We start from the raw sequence: 11,835 nt of genomic DNA on the forward strand, positions 1-11,835 counted from the left end.
AGCAGGCACTTTCAGGAGGTCCTTTATGCTGTTGGTGAGCTTAGACAGGAGATGATCCAACCTCCCTCAACTGCTTTTCATCCCAAGATTGTGGGTAGCCGTCGATGGAACCCATATTTTAAGGTTAGCATACACAAACCAATGCATAGGTGCAGTTGATGGGAAGTAGTAACCATCTGTTTTGTTTCACATTGTAGGATTGCATAGGTGCAATTGATGGGACTCATGTTCTTGCAAGAGTTCCAAGGTCAATCAGGGCTGCCTTTCTAGGAAGGAAGCACACAACCACCCAAAATGTGCTTGCTGCTGTAGACTTTGACCTAAGGTTTACATATGTTCTGGCTGGTTGGGAGGGCTCCGCTCATGATGCATTAATCTTGAATGATGCTCTTGAAAGGGAAGACGGTTTAAGGGTGCCACCAGGTAACTAACAATAGGATGCTCCTATTTATACCACACACAATTAGAAACACCACCTCATTGGCTATGTTTGTCATATGGTAGGTAAATTTTACTTGGTAGATGCTGGATATGCAGTGAGGCCAGGCTTCCTGCCTCCATACAGAGCCACAAGATATCACTTGAGAGAGTTTGGTGCAAGGGTGCCACAGAATGCTAAAGAGCTCTTCAACCTCAGGTATTCCTCCCTTAGGACCACAGTGGAGAGGGCTTTCGGTGCTCTCAAGAATAGGTTCAGGATCTTGGACAATAAGCCTTTCCACCCATACATGACACAAGTCAAATTGGTCCTAGCTTGTTGCATCTTGCACAATTGGATCCTTAGGTTTGGAGTAGATGAGTATGTACCTAATGAGTCCACATGGAATGAGAATGTGAATGATGAGGTTGTCCACAATGATGTCATTGTGGATAATAGCACATGGGCCTCCCTGAGAGACAACTGTGCTGAGCAAATATGGAATAACAGGGGCAACCTTAGAAACTAGAATATACTGTTGTTATCAGTTGTTGCTGTAACATTTGTTAAGACTATGTATTGCTGCAATGATGCAGTTAACTTATTCTGAGACCTTTGTTGCACTGCTATGATGAGACTTATCTGTTAACTTTTTCTAAGACCTTTGTTGCACTGCAATGATTACCTACTTATTTTTTTTTACCTAATTATCTGTCACATTTCTACAATATGTCTTACATACTTATCTGTTACTTTTCTGCTATGATGAGACTTATCTGTTAACTTTTTCTGCTATGAAGCCCTTGGACAACCATTTGTTGTGCCTGAGACAATGGATGTGGAGGCAGATGCTCCAGCAACAGCGGCACCAACTGAAGGAACAAAGGATGCTGAAAGCTCTGGAGGCAAGGTTGGCGGGGGGAAGAGGAAGAGGATGGTAAGCGAAGACGATGCTTCACTGATGCATGCAATGACTGATGCTATCTGGGGATTTGCAGCTGCTGTGCAAGACGCTGCTCATGCTGAAGTGTACCCTGGAACATATGAAGCATGCATGAACACTCCAAGTTTTCCAAGACCTCTGTTGATGAAAGCTTTGAACCACATGACCGCAAACAAAGCTAGTGCTATTCAGTTTGTGAAGATGTCACCAGAAGATAGAGACCTGTGGATGAGAACCTACCTGGAAGACAATAACCTTCTGTGATCATAAGGAAAGCTACCTGGAAGATGTCTATGAATGTCATGTGGACATAAGGTTTTGCAGCTTAAGTAGGAGATGAACTTCTTTGATACAACAGTAATGTCTACCAGCACTATGTTCTAAAGTTCATTATCTTCTGAGAATTACTCTCCTTATGCTTACACTGAATATTTGTCATATGACTTGTTATGATTACATTTCTGGTATATTATATATGACATGCAATAATGTATTAGACACTGTCATGTCTGTTATACCATCATTGCTACAGCTTTAGCTCATTTCATTAATGCTTTAGCTTTACATTGTCAATAGAGACCCTTCCTGAAGGACAAGTCCTTGGGTGATTGGAAAACGGTGTGCTTCCTAAGAAAGCAGAGGCCTAATGTGGTCCTAATTTCCTGTGTCAGTGATCTTTGACACGGAGCTTATTGCTGTCAATGGAAAGACATCTGGTGGTCTGACGACAGAAAGCAACAGCGAGCTTTAACACATTAAAAGGGTTGTTGTGGCTCGCTGTGGCTCCATTAGATGAAAGGGTTGCTGTTTCCTTCAGGAAAATTATGATTTAGATGTTACAAAGACAAGTCAGGTTAAGCCATACATGATCTGTGTAAGCGACTGCTCATATACTCTGAAAATATTTTTTTCGCATGCGTGTTCAAATGTAATCAGTGTTGGAAATTGAAACGAGATATTTCAAGTGAGAAGTATTCAATTGTGAAACAGTCGTTAAAAACTCAAAAGGCAGACGAATGGCTGCTGCCGTCTGAAAATCTGATGCGGCATCCTACAGGCGTGTGTTTGACACTAGTGACCGGGCTTGGCCAGTCCAACCAAACATGATGCAAAGCCCATTGTTATGCAGGCCGGACTGTTAGCCAATCAACCAAACACGAATTCATCTTGGCCTGACCCAGATTAGCCACCCAACCAAACAGATGGGCTCTAGCTACACTAACACAGGCTACATTGAGCCATGCATAATTATTAGCCTGGCTATAACTAACCCAAGCAACCAAACACATCCTAAGATTCGAGTCATTAACTTGGCACTAGTGCTTGTATTCTTTTGGATTTATTTTAGAATTTAACCGGTGCTATTCTTTCAGTGGTAGGCGACGTGCCCATCGATAGCAAGATGCCAGCGAGATGCTATTTCCACTCCACAATAAATATTTGCGCTTCCAATGCATGTTTGATTCCAAATTGGTAGACCCTCCCCTCTTTCCACCTCTAAAACGAAAATAGATTGTCATCAAGATTCAAATAGATATTCGAGCTAAGAACTGACCAAAATCCCAAACGTAATTGTGCAATAAAACTTACTTCGGGGTCTGGAATGCAAAACTCATCACTGCTAAACATAACCATGGGGGGAAGGGGAAGCGAAAACCCAGACTGAACACATCGAGGAAAAACCAAACTCCAAGATGGTGAGGACGAGGAGGAGGTCGGTGCTGCTGCTCCTCCTCGCCCTCACGGTGCTCTCCCCGCTCGCGCTCTACACCAGCAGCCTCTCTGCGGCGCTCAACCCCACCCGTAAGCGCTCTCTCCCCCGGCGTGATTTGTTTCGAGATTTGAGGCCGTCTTTTGTTGGCATTGGCGCTCTTACGGATTTTGCTGCCTCGTTTTTTTCTTTCCAGAAACGCGGGATTTCCCTGGAGAAATCACGAATCAGGTGAGTGATTTTTCGGGGGGTTTTTTCCTATAAATTTGGTCGGTGGATTTGGGGTTCTTCCGGGATTTTCTTTGGGTTTTGATGGGTTTCTTTTTGGGTTGAATGATGTGCTAGGGCCGTGGCGTCAAGGCAGACAAGCTGAATGCGCTTCCTCTGGTAAATTTTTCACTCCTTTTCTTTTTTGGGTTCTGTTCTTGGCTAGGGTGACAAGTGATTAAGATTTCCGTTTCCTTTCGATGCAGGAAACTGTGAGCTCTTTGAAAGAACCTGTCGGCATCGTCTTCTCGGAGGAACTGGACGGGCTGGCGAAAGAATCGACTGGATCCGAGGGCCAAGGTGCGGGTAACTCTTCTGTTTGTTTCAATGCATCTCGTGTTTGTAAGTTCGCGGAATCGCAGGTGTCTTTCGTGGAGCTCCTTAAAATTTGTGTTCTGAGATCGTTGCACACGAACTGTTTGTAGAATTGCCATTGAGGAAGGCAGGGGAGCACAAGAGCCGCGTGCTCTCTGAAGTCATGGTGGCTGCTGATGGCACCGAAGTGATCGAGCAAGTGACGAGGCGGGAGGCACAGGATGGTGGCTCGGCGAGTGCCATCTCAGATGAGCAGGAGAAAACCACCGGATCACAGCAGCAATCGTCTTCTAAGGTTGGTAGTTTTTAAGCTTTCCGTGCATCCTAAGAAATGTTGGTTGAGTTGTCACCTGAGGATTAGTTTTCTGAGATTTGGGACCATGGTTTGTCATTTAGCTTCAGATTTGCAACCTGGAATTTGAGGATTGCATTATTAGAGCTAATCAATTAAGAGCAAGCTTTGAAATCGGTTGGTAGGGGAAGCCTTTCTGCACTTATTGACCCTAACCCATTGATGGCCAGTACCGGTCCTGGTTGGCATAAGAACGTTCTGGTCACTGGTGGATTGCGATATCTTTAATTTTTCTTGGCATATCAGCTAAAAAATAACTGTAATGTCAATTGCCAAATTTGAAAAGAGGAATACATTACATGGATAAACTTACCCAATAAAATAAGTGGCTCACTTGCTTCATGAGTTTAATGCCTGCAAAATGCTTCTATGGAGAACCTTAGGGAGAATACATAGCTCTTAGTTGATCTGCCATGTCTTAATGAGCAAGTTCATACTAATCATTTTACAATGTCAGCTGCAGCAAGTAGTTGGAGTCGTTCTCATACAGCTGTCAGTTACGAGTATTGATTGTGTTGTAGTTAATCAACAGCAATGGCATGTGTTTGGCTCAATCCTGTTGGTTACTTCATTTCCTTCACGGTACTGATAAGGCACATAGATGAAAAATGCAACTGTTCTGGAATCTTGCTGATTTGGTTTCAGGGCCTGTTTTGGTTCACATGCTTACATTACCTGCCAAGTTTTGCCTTGACTCTGGATATTCTTTCCTTCCAATTTGTTAAATCAACTCTTAGTATGGGATTCTTGTATTAGCTTTGCAAGTCATGTCTGAAGCTTGGGCAAGTAAGATGAGGTCCACTTTAAGTCATATTTAAGTTAGAAAGTCATCCTAACACTCCCAAAATTTCTGACCAAATGATCCAAATGGGGGTTTTAATACATTTATATCATGAAATATTCATCCACGCGCTGAAAATCACATATGCCTTAACGTTTTTTGGCCGAATTTGTGTGCTTCTATTTTATTTTAAAGAAAGTGTATTTCATAGTCCTCATAGATCTTATGCGTTGTATTGCAGTTATGTTTGTTACATGGTTTCATCTTTATCACATGACCTATTGCACAGGAAAGTTTACGGGAGACTATGCCTAAACAGACATCTGCTAAGGTTCTTGTGGAGAACTCCCAAGCAGCTATAACAGATGGTAAAACTAAGAACACTGTTTTGCCTGATACGTGGATCCGAAATATCAAGGATCAGTTAATCAAGGCAAAGGTCTACCTTGGCCTTGGATCCATTAGAGCAAATTCGCAGTACCTAAAAGACTTGCGGCAGAGGATACGAGAAGTTCAAAAGGTGCTTGGTGATGCATCCAAGGACACTGATCTACCAAAGAAGTAGGGCTCTCACTAGTTCTGTTCATTCACTTCAAATTATAGCATTCTACTGTGCATAGGGATCAGATGCATGCAATAATTCTGTAACATTTTTATCTACTTGTTCAGTGCGAATGAGAAGGTTAAAGCGCTGGAGCAGTTGCTGATTAAGGGCAAACAGATGCAGGATGATTGTTCTATTGTTGTCAAAAAGCTTCGAGCTATGCTTCACTCAGCAGAGGAGCAGCTGCATGCTCACAAGAAGCAGACTGTTTTTCTGACACAACTTGCAGCTAAAACCCTTCCTAAAGGTCTTCACTGCCTCCCCTTGAGGCTGGCTAACGAATACTTTTCCTTGGATCCTGGTCAGCAGCAGTTCCCAAACCAACATAAACTCAGTAACCCAAAACTGTATCATTATGCCTTGTTCTCGGATAGTATACTAGCAACAGCAGTTGTTGTTAATTCAACAGTGTTAAATGCCAAGGTATGTATTTTGAATACTTATATATATATGAGTTTAAACTTTAAAGATACCAAGCATCATACTGAGTGGAAATATCTGTTTGCAGCATCCTTCTGATCATGTCTTCCACATAGTAACTGACAGACTGAATTATGCGCCAATGAGAATGTGGTTCCTCACTAATCCTCCTGGGAAAGCAACAATTGAAGTACAGCATATTGGGGAGTTTACATGGCTAAATGACAGCTACAGTCCAGTGCTCCAACAACTTGGGTCTCAATCCATGATTGATTACTACTTCGGAACCAATCGCGCAAACCCAGATTCGAACTTGAAATACCGGAATCCAAAATATCTGTCAATTCTTAATCATTTGCGATTTTACCTACCTGAGATTTATCCAAAGCTCGACAAGATGGTCTTTCTTGATGATGATATAGTAGTTAAGAAGGATCTGACTGGCCTCTGGTCAATCAATATGAAGGGGAAGGTAAATGGTGCTGTTGAGACTTGTGGAGAGAGCTTCCATCGCTTCGATCATTACCTGAATTTCTCAAATCCTGTTATTGCCAAGAACTTTGACCCCCATGCTTGTGGTTGGGCTTTTGGAATGAATGTGTTTGATCTGGCTGAATGGAAGCGGCAGAATATAACCCAAATCTATCACTCATGGCAGAAGCTTGTAAGATTCTCACACCCTTTGCTTCATACTGGGTTTTTATCAAAGTTTATTTTTGATCTTTTACACATATTTATGAAAATCAATCAACTTCTGTTGCATGTGACTAGTAGTATTTTGTCTGCAGTAAAGCTCAATAGTGAACTAGGACTTGCTTTGAGGCTATAACTAGAAAGGATAGACTGGAAATGCCAAAAATGCTTGAAACCAAAGGGCAAAGAATCTGCAAAGTATTGATTTATACTGTAGCCCTAGGAAAGAAATTTATTCGACATTGCAGATTTTTTAATTTAATTTCCACATTCATTTTCAGCTTACACTAGACAGAAATTACAATCTAACATAACATCTTAGCTTATATATTCTGTAGGAAAATAAATATACACAAACATTCAGAAAAAAATAGTTGTGAGCTCTGGAAAAGATGATAGAAAATTTGTTTCATGACTTTAAATAACTCAAATGCCTTTAAATTCAGTCTGTCTTGTTCACTTTGCTCATGTGTACTGATTATGATTCGGTACTGAACAATTTAATCTGATTAACATACATCATATTTGGACTGCAGAATCAAGACAGATCACTTTGGAAACTTGGCACACTCCCTCCAGGTTTGATCACATTCTGGAACAAGACATTCCCCCTGAGCCGGTCATGGCATGTTCTTGGTCTAGGTTACAATCCCCATGTAAACAGCAGAGACATTGAGCGAGCTGCAGTCATACATTACAATGGCAACATGAAGCCCTGGCTAGAGATTGGCCTGCCAAAGTTCCGAAGCTACTGGTCGAGGTATCTGGACTATGACCAACATTTCCTGCGGGAATGCAACATCAATCCATGAAGGAAAAGATTGCACCTTCAATCCCCGACTGACATAACCAATAGCTTGTTTTTGTCGATGTGCTCTGTAGAGTCAGTTAGTATTCATTTGATCCTTGTTTTAGATTTTGGTTGCTAGTCAGATTACTTCTTGTTAACCCCTCTGCATAATTGCAGATATAGCTGTGATGCTTGAAAAGTACATGCTTTAGAGCAAAAAAAAAAAAAAAATCAGTGCAACACCTCGCCTTTTTGTACTGAACGACTGCTGATTTGGTCGCCTGAAAGTTGGACTCCAGTTTTCAAATGGTATTCAACTGAATATCATATTGTGCACCTACAGGTTGCCCTTTCGATGTTTATTTTGGTGGAATGCAGCTAAACATCAGACATCTCCCATAGCATATGGAAATTTGGATACCTAAAACGTTTTAGTTACAGGAGATAAGAGGTTTTCAGAAAAATTTTGTGCTCTTCTCCAGTAAAATATCTAAAACTGGATACCTATAAAAAGTTGAATGATTAATTCGTAAGTGAGATTATTCAAGGACTAATCCGCAAATGACCAAGAGGCCGTCCTCTCCGCGTCCTCAAGGAACTAATCTTCTTCCTGCAGCCCGTCCTCTCCGCGTCCAAGCTCACCCGTATCCATGGCTCTGCTCCTCTTCTCCTCCACCCAATCGAGCTTCTCTTTCGCCGAATCGACCTTCTTCTGTGCTGAATCGGTGGAGGGCGCGCGCACCGACGCTCGCGGCGCCCGTCCCCCCATGGAGATGCTCGCCCACCCGGCCGCCCGCGTGCAGCGGAGCTCGTTCCACGCGGTGGTGTTCGCCAGCCGGTGCGCGCCACACGGCGGAGGTCGGACCAGGCGGCGGTGCTCTCCCGCCCTCGTCGGTGGAGCTCGGACCTGGTGACGGTGCTCGCTCGCCCGCGTATTTTGGTAGTTTTTAGCCATTATACTAAATCTATTGAAGATGTTCTCAATGTCATCGTGTACTGTTAATCGTCACGCCGACATTGCTCTCCAGTAGATCTCGGATTGGATTCATGAGTTCATGACATGTCTCCATTGGACAGGCAACCAATATGCTAGCTGCATGGTGACTGATTGTTTAACGTTCATGCATTATTCTTTTCCTCAGAGCCATCGGTTTGCTTAGAGTTCAGACATGCCATTTTCTCCACCGCGCAACATTTTGTCTGTTTAGATCACAACAGCTTACTTGAAAGTGTGGGGTTTTCTTAATGATCCCCCAACTTACGAACCAAACTCCCAACCTCTGCAACCTATACTGCCCAGCCTTATGCAAAAACACATGCTATTGCAATATTTTTTTTTTCAAAAAGGTTGCCAATTTTCCTTGAACGAGAATCACATGACAGGATTCTCTTCAATCAGTCCTCTTGAAAATGTGAGATGCCAGGTTTCGAAGTGTGGATTGCTCAAAAAATTTCTTATACTTGGTTCAAATTTGATAAAATCCTAGGGATCTAACAAAGATCATTCACCAATTGCCTCACTTGCAAACCAGAATGATACAAGACTTTATACAATGACTGATTTGTAAGCATCAGATTGTCGGTGATTAAGAGATACTCCCTTCATTTCAAATTATATGTCGCTTTAGCTTTTCTAGGTTCATAGATATTTGTATGCATCTACATACACTATATTTAGGTGCATATTATACAGATACTTAGAAAAGTCAAAACCATCTATAATTTGGGACGGAGGGAGTAATTCATAAAAGGGAGCTCGTACATACACGAGAGAAGTCACAGTCAGTCCCCAATTAGGTTAGAATTTTCTTCAGCTGTCTGTACCAAAGGCATTACTCCACTGACAATGGCAAGTATTCACAAGTTCACTGATAAGTAACTAGGTGCCAGAAATTGGCAGCTATGTTATAACAAAAAAAAATTCAGCTAATTAATTAAACAAAGAAACAGAAAAGAAACAAAAAAAACAAATTGAGGGAAAAAAGAAGAAAAACCTCTAGAAATAAAACACGATCGAAGAATCAAAAGCTCACTTCACCCCACATCTTAGCTCGCTACCTAGGTACACGAAGGTGGGTGTGACACAGATCACCTCAAAAATGAAAAAAGAAAAATCCTACCGCACGCACGCTCTCGCCGGCCGGCCGGCCACCGTACCTAGGGGCATGGCTTGGGCAGCTGCACGCCGACGTACTTGGCCTTTGCGTTCTCGCACTTGGCCGACGCGGTGCCCTGCCCCTTGTACTTGAGGTGTACGTCCTGCAGGACCAGGCCCTGGCACGGCACGCCGCACCGGAGCATCACCGCCACGGGCGTCGTCACCGTGCCCTTGATGTTCTTGAACTGGATGTCCTTGATCGTCACCCCGGACACGTACTTGTGCTCGCAGTTGTAGTAGGGGCAGTACTTCTGGTCGATGATGATGGGGTTCTGGACGTCGTTCATGACGAGGTTCTCGAACACCATGTGGGCCGCGTTGCTCTTTGTCGGCGAGTTCTCCCACGTCTTGATGCGGACGCCGTTCATGGTGCCCGTGAAGGTCATGTCCCTGATGTGGACGCGCGTGACGTCGCCCTCGCCGGCGTACCGGCCGAGGCTGCCGACGCTCATGCCGTGGCCCGGGCCGCACTGCACGCGCGCCACTTCGACGTTGTCGTTGCCCTGGCCGACGGAGATGCAGTCGTCGCCCGTGGCGATGTGGGTGTCCGTGATGGACACGCCGGCGCTGCGCTCGATGTGGATGCCATCCGTGTTGGGGCTGTTGGACGGCGCGGTGATCTTGAGCCCGCTCATCTTGATGTTCTTGACGGACAGCAGCGCGATGTGGAAGAACTTGGGGTTCACCGACGTCAGGTCGCGCACCACCGTGTTCTGGTTGTTCACGAACAGCACGCTCTGCATATCCATGGCGTGCTACTGTGTTAGAGTGATCGATCGATCCGTGATCATGGACGGATCGGAGAAGAAGAGGAAGAGGGCTGCTCACCGTGGGCAGGACCTTGCAGTCCTTGCGGACGGGGCACTTGTTGAAGGGCCAGGACGCGGCGCCCTGGCCGTCGATGACGCCGCCGGCGACGGTGAGCCCGTTCACCCATCCGAACTCGATCCAGTCGTTGCCGAACCGCTTCAGGTCCGTCGCGGCCTTGAGCGTCCCCTGCACGGACCGACCATTCGCATCCCACCCATGTCAGACCAAGCAGAGACTGGTGGTAACTGCATGCGCACATGTCCGCCGCGCCCAATTCGTGCTCATTATGGCCAATAACTGGCAACTGAACGATCGACTTGCCTGCAGCTGGAAGGTCAAGGTGGATGCCTTGCAGGGGCCGTGGAACTGCACAGGGCCGAGGTAGTACGTCCCCGCCGGCACCACCATCGTCACGGCGCCGGCCGTCGCGCACGCCGCCTTCCACGCCGTCATCAGAGGCTGCAGCGACGACATCGACGGGTCAGAGACGGCGCGCGCGGGAGCATGGAAGATTAATGAAGGCAGAGGACGACGGATAAGAGGGAAGAGGAAGAGAAAGGGGCTGCTCCGACCTTGGTGTCGTCGTTGACGCCGTTGCCCTTGGCGCCGTAGTTCTTGACGTTCACGACGTTCCCCGCGCCGGCGGACGCGGACGCGAGGAGCGCGACGACGATGAGGGCCAGCCGCGCCTCCATTACGTCCTTCGCCGGGCCTCACTCACACTCACAGACGCGCGCGACGCCGCTCTGCTTTCCGGGGACGGGGCATAAACCCACGGCCGACGACGACCCGCCCGACCTCCTCCCGCCGCCGCGGCAGACCGATCGATCCCGCTACCTCCGCGCCGTTCTGTCCCTCCGCCTGCCTCCGATCCTCCCGCTCTTCGTCTTCCCCCTCCTCGCTTCTCAGGCAAGCACACGAATTTATTGCCACTCGCAAGCCCAGCGGGAACAGCGGGCGCCTCCTCCGATCCACTCGCGAGACTGACACTGGAGAGCGGCGAGGTGGAATTTAGCCGGGGCCTCGGGGACGGGGAGGAGGCTAAATTTGGAGCTCTTGAGCTCTTCCCGCGGCGGTTCCATGGGGGGCCTTCTTTTGCTGGGGGCAGAGCAGAGGCGACCCAGCGCATGCGTGCGGGGAGGGATCGGAGCAACCGCCGCGGGCAACTCGATCTGCATGCGCGCGCGCCTGCTGCGCCCTCCGACACCAGAGAGCATCGATCGGTCTCTCCCTCGCCCCACTACTCGCCGACCGCGGTCAAACTCCAAACCTCCCTGCTGTGAGCATTGGGCTAATTTTAATCCAACTAGCGAGTTGCAGACATGGTTTTTACCTTTGGCATCAAACGGCGACTGGTTCTGTTGGACTTTGGACACGAATCCGCACAGTATTTTCGGGGGAAATTTACTGATCCTACAAACAAAGGAGAGTTTCTCTGCATCATTGGGTTATCAGATTGTTCCTTACCTGCCACGTTCTCCATAGCAGCCTCTTCCAACCCTAGATCATACAGAGCAGCGATCAAGCTGTTTGGGGTTAGGTTCAGTGCCTGTTCGGCTGCTCCTCATCCGGC

The 11,835-nt window shown here is 46.3% G+C and overlaps 2 protein-coding genes across 3 annotated transcripts; one reads left to right on the forward strand and one right to left on the reverse strand.

Annotated features, from left to right (window-relative positions):
• Positions 1–3,005: 3,005 nt before the first annotated feature.
• On the forward strand, positions 3,006–7,630 carry LOC101773974 (probable galacturonosyltransferase 4). 2 transcript variants are annotated; one of them, XM_022827653.1, is made up of 9 exons: positions 3,006–3,164; positions 3,269–3,303; positions 3,418–3,459; positions 3,546–3,645; positions 3,765–3,949; positions 5,077–5,348; positions 5,457–5,814; positions 5,900–6,475; positions 7,041–7,630. In XM_022827653.1, exons 1-9 carry the CDS (start codon positions 3,056–3,058, stop codon positions 7,314–7,316), a joined length of 1,953 nt encoding a protein of 650 aa, XP_022683388.1. In that variant the 5' UTR covers positions 3,006–3,055; the 3' UTR covers positions 7,317–7,630. The 2 variants fall into 2 exon arrangements, with proteins under 2 accessions (XP_022683388.1, XP_004973216.1); XM_004973159.3 differs by having other exon boundaries at positions 3,007–3,164; positions 3,546–3,639.
• A 1,500-nt stretch (positions 7,631–9,130) lies between these two features.
• Positions 9,131–10,736, reverse strand: LOC101779790 (exopolygalacturonase). The gene is made up of 3 exons (XM_022827738.1): positions 10,584–10,736; positions 10,281–10,448; positions 9,131–10,189 (listed from the first exon to the last, which is right to left on the reverse strand). Exons 1-3 carry the CDS (start codon positions 10,734–10,736, stop codon positions 9,452–9,454), a joined length of 1,059 nt encoding a protein of 352 aa, XP_022683473.1. The 3' UTR covers positions 9,131–9,451.
• Positions 10,737–11,835: the final 1,099 nt, after the last annotated feature.

Source organism: Setaria italica, chromosome VI, assembly GCF_000263155.2.
Source record: "Setaria italica strain Yugu1 chromosome VI, Setaria_italica_v2.0, whole genome shotgun sequence".
Classification (NCBI taxonomy): Eukaryota; Viridiplantae; Streptophyta; class Magnoliopsida; order Poales; family Poaceae; genus Setaria; species Setaria italica.